The sequence below is a fragment of the Bombina bombina genome, chromosome 7 (genome assembly GCF_027579735.1).
Source record: "Bombina bombina isolate aBomBom1 chromosome 7, aBomBom1.pri, whole genome shotgun sequence".
NCBI classification, from domain to species: Eukaryota; Metazoa; Chordata; class Amphibia; order Anura; family Bombinatoridae; genus Bombina; species Bombina bombina.
The window spans coordinates 406,359,639-406,379,228 of NC_069505.1; the positions used below are offsets into that span (position 1 = coordinate 406,359,639).

The 19,590-nt window shown below is 40.5% G+C and overlaps 1 protein-coding gene across 1 annotated transcript in view; it reads right to left on the reverse strand.

Moving 5' to 3' along the window:
* IARS1 (isoleucyl-tRNA synthetase 1) overlaps positions 1-19,590 on the reverse strand; it is a 299,311-nt gene that overhangs the window by 197,300 nt on the left and 82,421 nt on the right. The window contains exons 9-13 of the mRNA XM_053721177.1: positions 11,772-11,832; positions 10,896-10,991; positions 5,944-6,066; positions 5,517-5,608; positions 3,551-3,649 (exon numbers count right to left, since the gene is read on the reverse strand). Of these exons, the coding sequence (XP_053577152.1) occupies positions 3,551-3,649; positions 5,517-5,608; positions 5,944-6,066; positions 10,896-10,991; positions 11,772-11,832 (471 nt within the window). The remainder of the gene's footprint in view (positions 1-3,550; positions 3,650-5,516; positions 5,609-5,943; positions 6,067-10,895; positions 10,992-11,771; positions 11,833-19,590) is intronic.

Below are 19,590 nucleotides of genomic sequence, written 5' to 3' on the forward strand. Positions count from 1 at the left end.
AGGTTTTGATAAAGGATTATCAGCGAGTTCTCTAAAGGGACAGATTTCTGCTTTATCTGTCTTATTACACAAACGACTGGCAGCTGTGCCAGATGTTCAAGCATTTGTTCAGGCTCTGGTTAGGATCAAGCCTGTTTACAGACCTTTGACTCCTCCCTGGAGTTTAAATCTAGTTCTTTCAGTTCTTCAAGGGGTTCCGTTTGAACCTTTACATTCCATAGATATTAAGTTGTTATCTTGGAAAGTTTTGTTTTTGGTTGCTATTTCTTATGCTAGAAGAGTTTCAGAGTTATCTGCTCTGCAGTGTTCTCCGCCCTATCTGGTGTTCCATGCAGATAAGGTTGTTTTGCGTACTAAGCCTGGTTTTCTTCCAAAGGTTGTTTCTAACAAAAATATTAACCAGGAGATAGTTGTACCTTCTTTGTGTCCGAATCCAGTTTCAAAGAAGGAACGTTTGTTACACAATCTAGACGTAGTTCGTGCTCTAAAATTCTATTTAGAAGCTACAAAGGAGTTCAGACAAACTTCTTCTCTGTTTGTTGTCTATTCTGGTAAAAGGAGAGGTCAAAAAGCGACTTCTACCTCTCTTTCCTTTTGGCTTAAAAGCATCATCCCATTGGCTTACGAGACTGCCGGACGGCAGCCTCCTGAAAGAATCACAGCTCACTCCACTAGGGCTGTGGCTTCCACATGGGCCTTCAAGAACGAGGCTTCTGTTGATCAGATATGTAAGGCAGCGACTTGGTCTTCACTGCACACTTTTGACAAATTTTACAAATTTGATACTTTTGCTTCTTCTGAGGCTATTTTTGGGAGAAAGGTTTTGCAAGCCGTGGTGCCTTCTGTCTAGGTAACCTGATTTGCTCCCTTCCCTTCATCCGTGTCCTAAAGCTTTGGTATTGGTTCCCACAAGTAAGGATGACGCCATGGACCGGACACACCAATGTTGGAGAAAACAGAATTTATGCTTACCTGATAAATTACTTTCTCCAACGGTGTGTCCGGTCCACGGCCCGCCCTGGTTTTTTAATCAGGTTTGATGAATTATTTTCTCTAACTACAGTCACCACGGCACCCTATAGTTTCTCCTATTTTTTCCTCCTGTCCGTCGGTCGAATGACTGGGGTGGGCGGAGCCTAGGAGGGACTATATGGCCAGCTTTGCTGGGACTCTTTGCCATTTCCTGTTGGAGAAGAGATATTCCCACAAGTAAGGATGACGCCGTGGACCGGACACACCGTTGGAGAAAGTAATTTATCAGGTAAGCATAAATTCTGTTTTTGAATAAATATGAAGATTTATCAGCATCAACCTCTGAAACAGAATCCTCTGAACCAGAGGAATCATTATCAGAATCAGAATGATGATGTTCATTTAAAAATTCATCTGAAAAATGAGAAGTTTTAAAAGACCTTTTACGTTTACTAGAAGGAGGAATAACAGACATAGCCTTCTTAATGGATTTAGAAACAAAATCTCTTATGTTAACAGGAACACTCTGAGTATTAGATGTTGATGGAACAGCAACAGGTAATGTAACATTAATAAAGGAAATATTATCTGCATTAACAAGTTTGTCATGACATTCATTACAAACAACAGCTGGAGGAACAGATACCACAAGTTTACAGCAAATACACTTAACTTTGGTAGATCCAGCATCAGGCAGCGATTTTCCAGAAGTATCTTCTGATTCAGGGTCAATCTGAGACATCTTGCAATATGTAATAGAAAAACAACATACAAAGCAAAATTGATCAAATTCCTTAAATGACAGTTTCAGGAATGGGAAAAAATGCCAGTGAACAAGCTTCTAGCAACCAGAAGCAAATAAACAATGAGACTTAAATAATGTGGAGACAATAATGACGCCCATATTTTTTAGCGCCAAAAAAGACGCCCACATTATTTGGCGCCTAAATGCTTTTAGCGGCAAAAATGACGCCACATCCGGTAACGTCGACACTTTTGGCGCAAAAACGTCAAAAATGACGCAACTTCCGGTGACAAGTATGACGCCGGAAATAACAAAAAAAATATATTTTTTTGCGCCAAAAAAGTCAGCGCCAAGAATGACGCAATAAAATGAAGCATTTTCAGCCCCCGCGAGCCTAACAGCCCACAGGGAAAAAAGTCAAATTTTAAGGTAAGAAAAAAATTGATTATTCAAATGCATTATCCCAAATAATGAAACTGACTGTCTGAAATAAGGAATATTGAACATCCTGAATCAAGGCAAATAAATGTTTAAACACAAATATTTAGAACTTTATATAAAAGTGCCCAACCATAGCTTAGAGTGTCACAAAAATAAGACTTACTTAGCCCAGGACACTCATCTACATGTAGTAGAAAGCCAAACCAGTACTGAAACGAGAATCAGTAGAGGTAATGGTATATATAAGAGTATATCGTCGATCTGAAAAGGGAGGTAAGAGATGAATCTCTACGACTGATAACAGAGAACCTATGAAATAGACCCCGTAGAAGGAGATCATTGAATTTAAATAGGCAATACTCTCTTCACATCCCTCTGACATTCACTGCACGCTGAGAGGAAAACCGGGCTCCAACCTGCTGCGAAGCGCATATCAACGTAGAATCTAGCACAAACTTACATCACCACCTCCATGGGAGGCAAAGTTTGTAAAACTGATTTGTGGGTGTGGTGAGGGGTGTATTTGTAGGCATTTTGAGGTTTGGGAAACTTTGCCCCTCCTGGTAGGAATGTATATCCCATACGTCACTAGCTCATGGACTCTTGCTAATTACATGAAAGAAATGTATGTTTCTTGGGTTTCATATCCCTTTAAAAAAAAAAAAAAAAAACCTTCAGACAACAATAACAATGAAATAAATATAAGCAAAATACAATATCAGAGATCCTAAGACAGAAATTAAACTAGAAAATTAATGTGGGCTACTGTTTATTTACCAATTACCAAATTATGTGTCTCAGTATTTTCATTAGTTCGGAACTGCCAAAAGTCCTACAACCTTGTGACGGATTATCAGGCTTTTAATCAGAAGGCTGAATATATGTTGTAAGAAACAAAGTTTTCACTCTCTGATGTGCGATAGCTGAACTACTTACAAAACTAATTAGCAAAGCAATTACACCGCTGTATCGTTAGCCTGACAGAGGCACCTCAATTCTGCAGGGCAGGGGATAGAATCTCCCCCAGCAAGAGAAAGAAGTGGGTTATAATCAGCACCATATGCCCCTCCTTGTGCAGCTGTATTAATATAATGCCGATCTAATGCCCTGAGGGTAGGCTGGGATGAAAGGCAATGGCCTATTTTTACGGGTGTAGACATGTGAACCCCTCGAGGCCCGGAACAAGAGCCCTTAATTAGTTTCATTAATTCAATTCTTTCTTCAGTTTTAAAGAAATTAAAAGACAAATTGTCCGATGGCAGGTAGGGCAGAAAAGAACTTTTGTAGCAAGAAACCAATTCACATCACGCTGCAGAACTACTGTTATACAGAGGGTGCAGATGTATATAAGGGTTCCCCTTGCACTCTGCAGCTCTATACACATATACCCACCAGTAGCACTGGCTGTTGTTCTGCAGCAATTTATCCACCATGTGCTCCACTCTTACAAACCAGCTGGGGACCGCTTTGTAAATGAGAGGGGTTTCTGACCTGTAGAAAAGAGAGAGGGGAGAAAAAAAAAAGTCAACGTTGTAAATAGTTTTAATCTCAGATGTCCAACTATGTTTTATTCGCTAAACACATCACCTTCTCATATTGTATAGCTTCTCGAACCCAGAGTTATTTTAGTGCACTTAAAGGGACAGCAGGGCTCAAAAATTCCACTCGCTCACTAGCCATTGGCGAGTAGAAATGTAAATGGCAAGTAAAAGTTAGTGAGTGAAGTTGAATCAACATTCACTCAATGTGGGGTGTTGTAAGTAGCAACATTGTATTTACAAAATGTACACTCCTAATGCAGCGCTGACACACATTTTGGACTATGTGCTAAAATATTATCTGAAGGGATATGATGTAGCCATGAAAGGACAAGGATATGATATTCCTCTACAGCTGTAGGGACCCCATTAGATTGTTACGTCTGAGAGGGTAAACAGGGGCAGAGAGAAAAATTGGAGAGGAAAAGTGAAAGTGGAGAAGAAAGAGTTAAGAGAGTGGAGAGGAAAAAAATAGAGGAGCTAAATGAGAGAGGCGTGTAAAGAAATGATATTGTCAGAGAGAGAAGGGAGAGGGTAAAAAGAGAGAACTGAAGAGGGGAGGGAGTGGAGAAAAGAGAGAAAGAAGGGAAAAAGGATAATTATTTAAAAAAAATAATTCTCCAGGTCTGCTATGACCTTCCATGAATGTCAGTGCACTCTGCAATCTCTCAGTTCAACAACTTCCTTTTTAAATCCAGCTGTTGATTTCCCCAAAACACCTAGTTATCTGCTCTTTTGTTTTCCCAGCCCATTTCACTTGGTGTCCCAGCCTAACCTCATCAGAAGAGCTAAAACGAGAGCTTCTAAGTAAGTTTTAAAAGGTTTTATACTGGATCTTTAGATCAGCATCTGTGCATATTCTTCTTTATAGTAGTGTCTATTGCATGCAGTTATATGAAAATAGCTGTATACTGTCCCTTTAGAGGAGCATGAAACCCAAACATTTTCTTTCATGATTCAGAAAGAGCATGTAATGTTAAACAACTTTCCAATCTATTTCTATTGTTAAAACTTATTCCGTTCTCTTGGTATCCTTTGTTAAAAAGCAGACAGGAAGGTGTAAGAGCGTGCATGTGACTAGAGGAAAATACTGCATCCGTTTTATAACTATGTAATACAATTGCAATAGCACTAGGTGGCAGCAGTGCTTCCTGTCATGTACTGCTGCAGAAATGTGCACGGCACCTACCTAGGTATCTCTTCAACTAAGAATACTATGAGAATGAAGTAAAATGAATAATAGAAATAAATTGAAAAACTTTTATAAAATTGTATGTTCTGTTTGAATCACGAAAGAAACATTTTGTGTTTCATGCCCCTTTAAAAATGCTTTTAAAACACGTATTGCATATCCAGATCTTTTGCAATGCAGCAGTTAATTGCTAATATATGCTGTCAAACGCGTCATTCCCATGTTATTCTGTGTTGAAGAGATACCTAGGTAGTATCTGTAGCACTACATGACAGGAAATAGTGTTGACCTCTAGTGTTCTTGCAAGTGAATAACATTCTAACAAAACTGCTGCCATATAAGGCTCTAGACACGTGCACGCTCCTGAACTAACATCCCTGCCTTTTAACAAAAGATATAAAGGAAGGAAAATTAAAAAATAAATGTAAACTAGAAAGTTAATCAAAATTGCATGCTCTGCCAGGAAAGAAACATTTTGGGTTTCGTGTCCCTTTAAGCAGAAATTGTTCTGTTATCTGATCTCACTCGAATGCTATTATGAACTAGAAATATGCAGTAAAGAAATATTTCAGCACCAAATGAGTTTACAATACAATATACACGTGAGAAAAAGTGAGAGATCGCTCACCTCCAGCAAAAGGGATAGTTGTGCTTGTAAGTGCTGGTGTGCACAAGACGACCCTGTTCCTTCAGCACCTTAATGATGTTTTTATCCGCATCCTACAGAAAAAGCCAGGTTCACGGGTTACACAAATGAATGAGCAAAATATGCAATGACAGTGATGGCAAGCAGCAGGTTTAGAGGAAGCTTGAGGGGACATCAATTCAGCTAGCTGGTGATTGGTGGCTATGTACATATGCCTCTTGTCATGGGCTTACCAATAGTAGTCTTACTCTAGAATTAAGTATGTGTTTAGCTCCTTTACACTTGTACGTCCCTTTATAGATTTATCATGAATCTATAATTGTCAAGAAAAAGGCAGACGGACTGGGGTGGCCACAGTAAAGACGTACAAGGTAGATATAACAAACAAGTAGTATAAGACGTTCACAACCTTGACATACTGTCCTGCAAAGTCAGTAACTTCCTGCGTGAAGCAGCCGGACGCATTCACTGGGCAAACTGGTACCGAATCTTTCTGGATGATGTTAAAGTCCATGCAGACCCTGTAATCGTCCTGAGGGAAGAAATAAAGACTACCATAAGGAACAGGAGGTTAATGCAATAAGGCACCAAAAAAGCAGGGTGAGGCCAAACTACTGAAAAAAGCAAACCCCTCACCCAGTGCTCAAAAATCTCATCACATAATAAACAGAGCTCCTGTGTAACCTGAGATATGGGCAATGTAGTCTATTTAATAATTTAAATTCATTTTCTTGTGCACATTTGACCGCAAACAATCGTCATTCTTTCATTTTGCATTATGCATAACTAGAGAGATCTCACATAATAGCCTGGCACAGATGTAAAATCTCAGTACACTGCTGTCACCAAGTGGTTGAAACTGGTATTACATTAAAAAGACATGATAGCCAAATCTTGAAGCACTTTAAAGTGTTGCAGCATAGCTGTAAAAAGCTGAATGATATCCCCTGAACATCTCGATGTAAAAAAGGAAGATATTTACTCCAAAATTTTCTAAGCATACACACCCCACTCTAAAGAGACTTTAAAAAGGACACTGAACCCACATTTTTACTTTTGTGATTCAGATATAACATGCAATTTTAAGCAACTTTCTAATTTACTTCTATTATCATTTTTTCTTCGTTCTCTTGCTATCTTTATTTGAAAAATGCATCTAAGCTTTTTTTATTTTTAGAAAGCTGGACAGCACTTTTTTTATTGGTAGATGAATTTATCCACCAATCAGCAAGAACAACCCAGGTTGTTCATCAAAAATGGGCCGGCATCTAAACTTACATTCTTGCATTTCAAATAAAGATACCAAGAGAATGAAGAAAATTTGATAATAGGAATACAATAGAAAGTTGCTTAAAAATGTCATGCTCTATCTGAATCACAAAAGAACAAATTTGGGTTCAGTGTCCCTTTCAGGATGCTAGTCCCAGGACTTGCAAGGGAGTGTGCATCTGGCATTTACAGGCACAGTCCTGTTATTTGAAACAAAGATACAAAGTCTTGCACTAGATACAATTAAATAGACAGCAACTTGGTAATACAGATGAGCCCTCTACTCTCAGAAAAGATCTTAACTACATAGAAAAGAGAAAGAACCAAAGTTACGCTACCACGGCTAAATCTACAGACGGAGGAGATATATATATATATATATATATATATATATATACACATACAGTGGGGGAAAAAAGTATTTAGTCAGCCACCAATTGTGCAAGTTCTCCCACTTAAGAAGATGAGAGAGGCCTGTAATTTTCATCATAGGTATACCTCAACTATGAGAGACAAAATGTGGAAACAAATCCAGACAATCACATTGTCTGATTTGGAAAGAATTTATTTGCAAATTATGGTGGAAAATAATTATTTGGTCAATATCAAAAGTTCATCTCAATACTTTGTTATATATCCTTTGTTGACAATGAGAGAGGTCAAACGTTTTCTATAAGTCTTCACAAGGTTGTCACACACTGTTGCTGGTATGTTGGCCCATTCCTGCATGCAGATCTCCTCTAGAGCAGTGATGTTTTGGGGCTGTCGCTGGGCAACATGGACTTTCAATTCCCTCCAAAGGTTTTCTATGGGGTTAAGATCTGGAGACTGGCTAGGCCACTCCAGGACCTTGAAATGCTTCTTACGAAGCCACTCCTTCACTGCCCAGGCAGTGTGTTTGGGATCATTGTCATGCTGAAAGCCACGTTTCATCTTCAATGCCCCTGCTGATGCAAGGAGGTTTGCACTCAAAATCTCACGATACATGGCCCCATTCATTCTTTCATGTACACGGATCAGTCGTCCTGTTCCCTTTGCAGAGAAACAGCCCCAAAGCATGATGTTGTCACCCCCATGCATCACAGTAGGTATGGTGTTCTCTCTCCTCCAAACACGACAAGTTGTGTTTCTACCAAACAGTTCTACTTTGGTTTCATCTGACCATATGACATTCTCCCAATCCACTTCTGGATCATCCAAATGCTCTCTAGCATACTTCAGACGGGCCCGGACAAGCAGGGGGACACGTCTGGCACTGCAGGATCTGAGTCCCTGGCGGCGTAGTGTGTTACTAATGGTTGCCTTTGTTACGTTGGTCCGAGCTCTCTGCAGGTCATTCACTAGGTCCCCCGTGTGGTTCTGGGATGTTTGCTCACCGTTCTTGTGATCATTTTGACCCCACGGGGTGAGATCTTACGTGGAGCCCCAGATCAAGGGAGATTATCAGTGGTCTTGTATGTCTTCCATTTTCTAATTATTGCTCCCACAGTTTATTTCTTTACACCAAGCTGCTTGCCTATTGCAGAATCAGTCTTCCCAGCCTGGTGCAGGTCTACAATTTTGTTTCTGGTGTCCTTCGACAGCTCTTTGGTCTTCACCATAGTGGAGTTTGGAGTGTGACTGTTTGAGGTTGTGGACATGTGTCTTTTATACTGATAACAAGTTCAAACAGGTGCCATTAATACAGGTAATGAGTGGAGGACAGAGGAGCCTCTTAAAGAAGAAGATACATGTATGTGAGAGCCAGAAATCGTGCTTGTTTGTAGGTGACCAAATAATTATTTTCCACCACAATATGCAAATTCTTTCCAAATCAGATAATGCGATTGTCTGGATTTGTTTCCACATTTTGTCTCTCATAGTTAAAGTATACCTATGATGAAAATTACAGGCCTCTCTCATCTTCTTAAGTGGGAGAACTTGCACAATTGGTGGCTGACTAAATACTTTTTTGCCCCACTGTATGTATGTGTATATGTGTATATATATATATATATATATATATATATATATATATATATATATATATATATATATATATATATATATATATATATATATATATATATATATATATATATATATATATATATATATATATATATATATCTCTTCCAGTTTTGCTTTTTAATCCTAGCTGAGAGCTTGTGAGTGAGTACTGAACTTTATGTGTATTGTATTGTCTGTTTTTGTAATTCTCCCTAAAGGACTTGCACCCTGGCAGGCCCGGGGTTAACTGCCTGTGACTCTGTAGATAGTGGAGCTTTATGCGAGTGCGATAGCAACCAAAGCTGGACCTGTTTATGAGTCATGGGATGTGTACCCGGTCCAGTCTGGATGTACATTCCTTTTTCCTGGTTTTTTTGCTTATCCCCAGGGTGATTACATAAGTCTGAACTCTGACCTGTTCCCAGTTTGTTTGATTATTAGCTTGCATTTGTGTGCATGGCTGCAGTTGTGTGGCTGTATTAGGGACTCAGGCACTTGGAAGAGACCTTGATGTGGTGCCTGAGCTTGTCCCATTTGGCCAAATGCGGTAACTAACTCTTCCAGTTTTGCTTTTTTAATCCTAGCTGAGAGCTTGTGAGTGAGTACTGGACTTTATGTGTGTTGTATTTTATATATATATAATTATATATATATATATATATACATACATATATATATATATATATATATATATATATACATACATATACACACACACACGCACACATACAGACACACACATATACAGACACACACATATACAGACACATAAAATGTATTATGACAATAAAAATGAAACATTTCAAAACATTTAGATCACGTAAGTAATCCACAATCAATAAAAAGTCCTTATTTAAGATATTTGCATTAAATGAAAGTCCCACAACAAATCCTTTGGTATTAGATCTAACCTAGGTAGTCAATGGAGTGGCGTTGATGCGCTGCAACATATAAAATAACACTCTTGCAATAATATACAAATGCACTTAGACAATGTGTCACACTCTTAATTTACCATGTCTCCTATGTGCATCTTAGTAAAACTTCTGTTGCGATCATTACACAAAACACGAGAACCAGATGGAAATCATCAAATAGGCACCTAAGCGTAACGGTTACGAGTTGTGTGTATGGACCGCAATGGAAGTTTTACCAAGATGCGCATAGGAGACTTACGGTGTAAGTAAAAGTGTGACACATTGTCTCTGTGCATTTGTATATTATTGAAAGAGCATCAACGCCAACAACTACCTAGTTTGGATCTTATACCAAAGGATTTGTTATGGGACTTTCATTTAATGCAACTATCTTGAAGACTTTTTATTGATTGTTGATTACTTATGTGATCAGAATGTTTTTATGAAATTGTACATTTTATTGTCATAATACACTTTATTCGATATAATAAATTATGCAAATATCTATTCTCAGTCTATATAATAAAGTATCAGTAAATACAGCAGATATGCATAAAAAACACATGCATGATAAAAAGACAATGCAATAGCACTTAGTCTGAACTTCATATGAGTAGTAGATTTTTTTTCGGACAAATTTCAGTTATGTCTATTTCCACTTACCCTGTATCACGTGACAGCCATCAGTCAATCACAAATGCCTACATATTTACCACATTTTGGTAATGAAAGTAAATTGGAAAGTCATTTAAAATTGCTGCTCTATCTGAATCATGAAAGTTTAATTTTTATTTGAACGTCCCTTTAAGCTGTGGTAGCGCAACTTTTGTTCTCTTTTCTATACAGTCATGATATTTTCCCATTCAGTTTTAGGAGGTTTACTATGAAATCTCACAAGATTTCAGTGAAATCTCATGAGATCAAACCAAAGCAATGCATGACCTGAGCACTGCAGATGCTGATTGGCTATTGTTTTATCGACTTGCAACTGGACAGCAGCTGAATTATAACGGTTTACAGAGCACTTACTTTGGTGAGCTGAAGAAATTGTGAGGTAAAATATCTTCCTTTTTTACATATAGAGATGCTCAGTTGATATTTTCCGGTCAGCTTTTTACAGCTATACTGCATTAGCATATGAGTATTATGTCCCTTTCATTTTAAACTTTTTCTTTTTAATACTTACAGCTCCAAAGTAAGGGGCTTGGTGTACTACCCCAGTACCCTCTTCCGACTTAACGTAGTTGTCGGTCACAACTGTAAATGCTCCTTTCCCTGCAGCCTATTTGAAGGAAAAAAAATTGCATTCACAACTATATTATCTGACAAATGGACAAACAAATAAAGATATATTCATCAGGACAATTACTATTTGATCATATTTTTCTTTAGAGGTCATTCAACAATTTTTTTTTAAGATCACTCATATTCATGGAATAAAAAGTATTATATAAAGAGGCAGGCCTTAGTCTTCTGGGATCAATGCTTTTAAACATTCCTGAAGGGACATTAAGTTAATTTATATTTGTTGTGTTCCGAAAATCGGTGTGTGTGTGTGTGTGTGTGTGTGTGTGTGTAGCCGGGAGAGGCGAAATGCGTCATATTGGTCATGTGGGTGACTTTAAATCCGCTTTAGGTATATATCCGACGCAGGGTATACGCAGGTTTTGCACAGCATTAGAACCTTACTGGAGCAGCAATTAAATGTTAAGGATATAGGCAGCTTACAGTGAGTGTACCTGCGGCCGAAAGGAGGTGAGCAGTTCTGACCTGGGACGAGTTAACACTGTTATAAATATAAATATATATATATTCTCTCTCCACCAATAGAGGTATGAGGGGTTTTCTTATCAGCCAGTGAGCTGCTATCCCACAGACCAGCATTACACAAATATGAACTTCCTGTTAGTTGCAAAATAAACAGCTTCTGTAATGGGAAAAATATTTATCATGTTTAAATAGTGCTTTTCCACAAGCATGATAAATGTTTCATGTGTTTTGTCCCTTTAATGTACCGATAAGTAAAATGACTACTTTTGATGTAAAAACAAACAGAACCAACCTTTACAAAATACTGGAAGAGTGGTTTGTATTTCTTCCCTTTAAGACTAACACCAGGGAACCTGTAAAGAAAAAAAAAAACAAACACAGAAAGATGTTAAAGTGAATGTCAATTTTGATGCTAAAGTGCCCGGTTTTTAAAAATTTGATTAAAAACAGGGGCACTTTAATTCATCAAAATTTACATTTCACTCCTGTTGAGAAAAAAAACTTACCTTTTAATCTTCACATCGGCTCCAGCTTCCTCCGCCCGTTGGAAAGCCCCTTCCTGGGTCTAAAATGAGGAATCCGGCTTCTTCCAATCACGGCGTTGAATCAGACACTGATTCCCCCGGGGGGAAGCCATGATTGGAGGTTGACCTATCCATCATTTCTGACATCAGAAATGGCTTGCAACGACCGGAGGAAGCTGGAGCTGCTGGGAAGATTAAAAGGTACGTTTTTTTTCTCAACAGGAGTGAAATGTAAATTTTGATGAATTAAAGTGCCCCTGTTTTTAATCGAAATTTTAAAAACCGGGCACTTTAGCATCAAAATTGACATTCACTTTAATATGCACTTACATTACAGTAAAACACATGGAAGGAATAGCAGCAGTGAGGATTGCTTGTGCAACAGATGTGTTATTATTCTGCTCTCTTCTACAAAAACACACCCTTTTACTTTCCTTATTCCTAACCTCCAAACCATTTTTAAGTTATAATTAACCTTTGTTATACACCAGAGGCGTTTTTAGCATTAAAGTCTTTTTTACTTTTCTCTGTGAGTAAAAGATCCCATAGAGATCCATATTTGAACCTTGGTAGAGATCATCATAAAATATCAGGGACAAACACAAATTTGGAAAAATTTAAACTGTTTTTTTTAAGAATCCTACTAAATACCTGGTAGATTTCCTGATGTACACTTTTGCAAGGCCCCCTCAGCACTTAATTTTAGCAGTCTCGCAATATTATATTTTAAAATGGACATAAAATCTGCAATTAGAAAATTCTTGAAATGAACCTGCTTTTTTATGTCATTTCCTTTTCTCAGTGATCACCATCATTTTACAGGCACGAGAGATCCCTCACTTGAAAGAGAGGAGTCTAAGATGCAGATCATCACCCTTAAATTAGCAATAATGTGTGCTTAAAAGTGAAGTTTAACCTGAGGAGCAAGGTGGCTCAAACAACTCCCCAAACTTGCCCCCTTTTTGTGTTGGAGGAAAAGGTGACCCCTCATTTAAAAGACGGTGCCTGCCCATTCATATGAGGGGTCACTTGCTCCTTTAGCATAAACAAGTGGGACATAGGGGCTCTGTTAGAGAAACTCTCCTCCTCAGGGAAACAGAACCTTTAAGTGCATCTGCAAGTTATTGCCACTTTAAGAGCGATCACTTGCATCTTACAGTATGTGACCCCTTGTGAAAGAGGGAATTGCCTTCTTTTAAAAAAAGGGGTCACATTCCCCACCAAATTTCAGATGATCACCATGGTAATGCTGCAAGGAGACCCCTGTACAGTGTTTGTTGAGGGGGAGGGGGCACTTTTAGAGAAACGATCCCCCCATAGAACACAGAGAAGAACCTCCTATTTCCGATGGGGAGTCTTACACCACTGTCATTAGTAAGTAGTTGCCATAAGATTAGCAATCACCTATCTAATGTATTTACTGTATGGGGACGGTGGAGCCCTAAAAACAGCATACAACACATAAGCACACAATACCCCTTACATGAAAGGAAAGTTCATCCATTTTTTTCAAAAGAGGCATCTCATGTCCCTTTAGATAGCAGGTGATTGCCATAGAAATGTAAAATCCCCTATGGTCTAGGTGGCTATTTTCTTGCTTTTGGCAATAAAAGGGGCCCTAGTACACCACAAAAAAGCACTACAGTGGAAAAGGAGGCCGCTCTTTCAAAGAAAGGGTCACATGTCCATGTGGCTATCAGCTGACGAACAGTGATCACCTGACAGAACTATAGGGATATGAAACTACATCAAGGGGGGGCATATGCCCTAATTTGCCCCCCACAATACACTGACAAACTTAATACCCCCCCTTATTTGAAACCAGCAATCCTGCTCTTTTAAATGAGTGGTCTTGTGTTTGTCACCCGGACAGATAATTGCCATAACAATGACAAATACCTCACAGCATTGGCTCTATTTTGTGGTTTCTGGCAATTTTTCACCATATAAATATTCCACAAGAACCCTCATTTGGAAGAGCAAGGTCCCATGGTTCAAATAAGGGTTTCCATATCCTTATAGCTAGGAAGCGATTGTCATAGTAATAACGATAACCTGGCAGTAGGCGCTAGCCTTATTTTGTTGTGTTGCTGATGTTAGAGATCTCAGACCCATGTTTCTCTGAACTAAATAAAACAGAATAAAAAAGTTTAAGAATCTAAATAAATGTGAGCATTAGGAGAATGTAAAAACATGATATTTTGATAAATTTTATATAGGATTATTTTTTGTACAGCCATTTTCTGTTTTCGGTTTTGTTTTTAATATGTTTTGCTATGCTGAGTGAGTTTGAACAATGGTAGGAGCATAAATTTTCAAAAACATAAATTATGCTTACCTGATAATTTCCTTTTCTTCCGTTGGAAAAAGTCCACAGCTGCATTCATTACTTTTAGGAATTAAGAACCTGACCACAAGGAGGAGGCAAAGACACCCCAGCCAAAGGCTTAAATACTCATCCCACTCCCCTCATCCCCCAGTCACTCTGCCGAGGAACAAGGAACTGTAGAAGAAATATCAGGGTGAAAGGTGCCAGAAGAATATAAGGACACCCCACATAAAATTACAGGTGGAGAGCTGTGGACTCTTTCAATCAGAAGAAAAGGAAATTATCAGGTAAGCATAATTTATGTTGCTCTTCTTAAATGGAAAGAGTCCACAGCTGCATTCATTACTTTTGGGAAAACAATACCCAAGCTATAGAGGACACTGAATGCCAAGACGGGAGGGTACAATAGGCAGCCCATACTGACGGCACCAGGCCTGAACCTCTATTCAGCAAAAAAATTTAAGAAGAAAAATCCCAATGACACTGACTCGCAGTAAGTCCAGAAGTCAAACTAGTGACCGCAAACGGACTTGACTGAGCCAACAGTCCTCCAGGAGACACAGTCGCCCAACAGACTGTCCAGCACCGCTCACCCCCACTAATGAAGGGGACAAGGCAAAGGAAAACCGAGGAAACCGAAAGGTCCCCTAACACAAAAAAGAACACCTCCAAGAGTGAGCCCAGCTCACAGAAACCTAAAGGGACCCAAACAGAGAAAGGAGACCACGCCTATACTAAGCGAAACCCGGGAGAAGACCGGGCATAGAGACAGAACAGATGTTTTTCCAATATCCTGCAAGCACGGAATGCAACTGAAGAGGCAAAGTCCTCCCAATGTCTGACCCTAGCATACCAAGGCATTCGACCTAGAAAAAGTGTGTAATACACCCAGGGGAAAAACCCCAAGGTTGAGAACACAGAGTCCATAACAGGACAACATAGAGGGTTACTTGCAAAGAAGAAAAAGCAGTCAAGCAAGAAACAGACCGCAAAAGCAACCACCGGAAACCTAAGTCGCCGGACCTACACACAGGTCCCTAAAAAGAGAAACACAAAACCTCAATCGAGGCCCCCCGAGAAGGACGGTATACCCTCAGAACCCTAAGGAAGAGTAAACTCTCTTCTGAAACCAATGGAGCAGGTTGAAAAGAAAATCTATGCCTTAGCAGACTGAGCTAACAGGATAGACCCAACAAGCTCACACATCCAGAGGAGACTGCGACCCAAACGCAGCGCCTTAGACCGCTCGGCCATCCTGACCTGCAGACCCACACCAAGCTGGACCAACCCAGCCTCAGGGATCCAAAACAGGAGAACAAAGAATCCCAAAACAGGTACAGGAATGAGTGTAAGGATAGCACAGCCATCCCCACAGAGTACAAGTACAACCCGACTCTAAAAACAGATAACAAGGCCATAGACCTAAGGATCTATCAAATAAAGGCCCAACAAGTCTGACTTGGAGCCAGCAAGACCCCAGGGGGAACCAATCCCACCTTTTCGGCTCCCATCCAGGAGAAGCCCCAAGCAAGGACATCTCCATAGGGAGGAGAATATCCCCTAAAGAAAACATAATTTATGCTTACCTGATAAATTTATTTCTCTTGTAGTTTATTCAGTCCACGGGTCATCCATTACTTATGGGATTATATCTCCTTCCCAACAGGAAGTTGCAAGAGGATCACCCAAGCAGAGCTGCTATATAGCTCCTCCCCTCACATGTCATATCCAGTCATTCGACCGAAACAAGACAAGAAAGGAGAAACCATAGGGTGCAGTGGTGACTGAAGTTTTAATTAAAATTTAGATCTGCCTTAAAAGACAGGGCGGGCCGTGAACTGAATACACAACAAGAGAAATAAATTTATCAGGTAAGCATAAATTATGTTTTCTCTTGTTAAGTGTATTCAGTCCACGGGTCATCCATTACTTATGGGATACCAATACCAAAGCTAAAGTACACGGATGATGGGAGGGACAAGGCAGGAACTTTAAACAGAAGGAACCACTGCCTGTAGAACCTCTCTCCCAAAAACAGCCTCCGAAGAAGCAAAAGTGTCAAATTTGTAAAATTTTGAAAAAGTGTGAAGTGAAGACCAAGTTGCAGCCTTGCAAATCTGTTCAACAGAGGCCTCATTCTTAAAGGCCCAGGTGGAAGCCACAGCTCTAGTGGAATGAGCTGTAATTCTTTCAGGAGGCTGCTGTCCAGCAGTCTCATAGGCTAAACGTATTATGCTACGAAGCCAAAAGGAGAGAGAGGTAGCCGAAGCTTTTTGACCTCTCCTCTGTCCAAAGTAAACGACAAACAGGGAAGAAGTTTGACGAAAATCTTTAGTTGCCTGCAAATAGAACTTCAGGGCACGGACTACGTCCAGATTATGCAAAAGTCGTTCCTTCTTTGAAGAAGGGTTAGGACACAATGATGGAACAACAATCTCTTGATTGATATTCCTGTTAGAAACTACCTTAGGTAAGAACCCAGGTTTAGTACGCAGAACTACCTTGTCTGAATTAAAAATCAGATAAGGAGAATCACAATGTAAGGCAGATAACTCAGAGACTCTTCGAACCGAGGAAATAGCCATCAAAAACAGAACTTTCCAAGATAACAGCTTAATATTAATGGAATGAAGGGGTTCAAACGGAACACCTTGAAGAACTTTAAGAACTAAGTTTAAGCTCCACGGCGGAGCAACAGTCTTAAACACAGGCTTAATCCTAGCCAAAGCCTGACAAAAAGCCTGAACGTCTGGAACTTCTGCCAGACGTTTGTGTAGAAGAATAGACAGAGCAGAAATCTGTCCCTTTAACGAACTAGCAGATAAGCCCTTTTCTAAACCTTCTTGTAGAAAAGACAATATCCTAGGAATCCTAACCTTACTCCATGAGTAACTCTTGGATTCGCACCAATATAAATATTTAGGCCATATCTTATGGTAAATTTTTCTGGTAACAGGTTTCCGAGCCTGTATTAAGGTATCAATAACCGACTCCGAGAAGCCACGCTTTGATAGAATCAAGCGTTCAATCTCCATGCAGTCAGCCTCAGAGAAATTAGATTTGGATGGTTGAAAGGACCCTGAATTAGAAGGTGCTGCCTCAGAGGCAGAGACCATGGTGGACAGGACGACATGTCCACTAGGTCTGCATACCAGGTCCTGCGTGGCCACGCAGGCGCTATCAGAATCACCGATGCTCTCTCCTGTTTGATCTTGGCAATCAGTCGAGGAAGCATCGGAAATGGTGGAAACACATAAGCCATGTTGAAGACCCAAGGGGCTGTCAGAGCATCTATCAGTACCGCTCCCGGGTCCCTGGACCTGGATCCGTAACAAGGAAGCTTGGCGTTCTGGCGAGACGCCATGAGATCCAGATCTGGTTTGCCCCAACGATGAATCAGTTGAGCGAAGACCTCCGGATGAAGTTCCCACTCCCCCGGATGAAAAGTCTGGCGACTTAGAAAATCCGCCTCCCAGTTCTCCACGCCTGGGATGTAGATCGCTGACAGGTGGCAAGAGTGAGACTCTGCCCAGCGAATTATCTTTGAGACTTCCAACATCGCTAGGGAACTCCTGGTTCCCCCTTGATGGTTGATGTAAGCCACAGTCGTGATGTTGTCCGACTGAAATCTGATGAACCTCAGTGTTGCTAACTGAGGCCAAGCTAGAAGAGCATTGAGTATTGCTTTCAACTCCAGAATATTTATTGGGAGGAGTTTCTCCTCCTGAGTCCATAATCCCTGAGCCTTCAGGGAGTTCCAGACTGCGCCCCAACCTAGAAGGCTGGCATCTGTTGTTACAATCGTCCAATCTGGCCTGCGAAAGGTCATACCCTTGGACAGATGGACCCGAGAAAGCCACCAGAGAAGAGAATCTCTGGTCTCTTGGTCCAGACTTAGCAGAGGGGACAAATCTGAGTAATCCCCATTCCACTGATTTAGCATGCATAATTGCAGCGGTCTGAGATGCAGGCGCGCAAATGGCACTATGTCCATTGCCGCTACCATTAAGCCGATTACTTCCATGCACTGAGCCACTGACGGGCGTGGAATGGAATGAAGGACACGGCAAGCATTTAGAAGCTTTGATAACCTGGACTCCGTCAGGTAAATTTTCATCTCTACAGAATCTATAAGAGTCCCTAGAAAGGAGACTCTTGTGAGTGGTGATAGAGAACTCTTTTCCACGTTCACTTTCCACCCATGCGACCTCAGAAATGTCAGAACTATCTCTGTATGAGACTTGGCCATTTGAAAGCTTGACGCCTGTATCAGGATGTCGTCTAGATACGGAGCCACCGCTATGCCTCGCGGTCTTAGAACCGCCAGAAGTGAGCCCAGAACCTTTGTAAAGATTCTCGGGGCCGTAGCCAATCCGAAGGGAAGAGCTACAAACTGGTAATGCCTGTCTAGAAAGGCAAATCTTAGGTACCGATAATGATCTTTGTGAATCGGTATATGAAGGTAGGCATCCTTTAAGTCTACCGTGGTCATGTATTGACCCTCTTGGATCATGGGTAGGATGGTTCGAATAATTTCCATTTTGAATGAGGAATTTGTTTAAGATCTTTAGATCCAAGATTGGTCAGAAGGTTCCCTCTTTCTTGGGAACCACAAACAGATTTGAGTAAAACCCTTGCCCCTGTTCCGTCCGCGGAACTGGGTGGATCACCCCCATTACTAAGAGGTCTTGCACACAGCGTAGAAATGCCTCTTTCTTTATTTGGTTTGCTGATAACCTTGAAAGATGAAATCTCCCTTGTGGAGGAGATGCTTTGAAGTCCAGAAGATATCCCTGAGATATGATCTCCAACGCCCAGGGATCCTGGACATCTCTTGCCCAAGCCTGGGCGAAGAGAGAAAGTCTGCCCCCCACTAGATCCGTTTCCGGATAGGGGGCCCTCTCTTCATGCTGTCTTAGGGGCAGAAGTAGGCTTTCTGGCCTGCTTCCCTTGTTCCAGGGCTGGTTGGATTTCTAGCCCTGTCTGTAACGAGCAACAGGTCCTTCCTGTTTTGGAGTGGAGGAAGTTGATGCTGCTCTTGCCTTGAAGTTACGAAAGGCACGAAAATTAGACTGTTTGGCCTTTGATTTGGCCCTGTCCTGAGGAAGAGTATGACCCTTACCTCCAGTAATGTCAGCAATAATTTCTTTCAAGCCGGGCCCGAATAAGGTCTGCCCTTTGAAAGGAATATTAAGCAATTTAGATTTAGAAGTCACGTCAGCTGACCAGGATTTAAGCCATAGCGCTCTGCGCGCCTG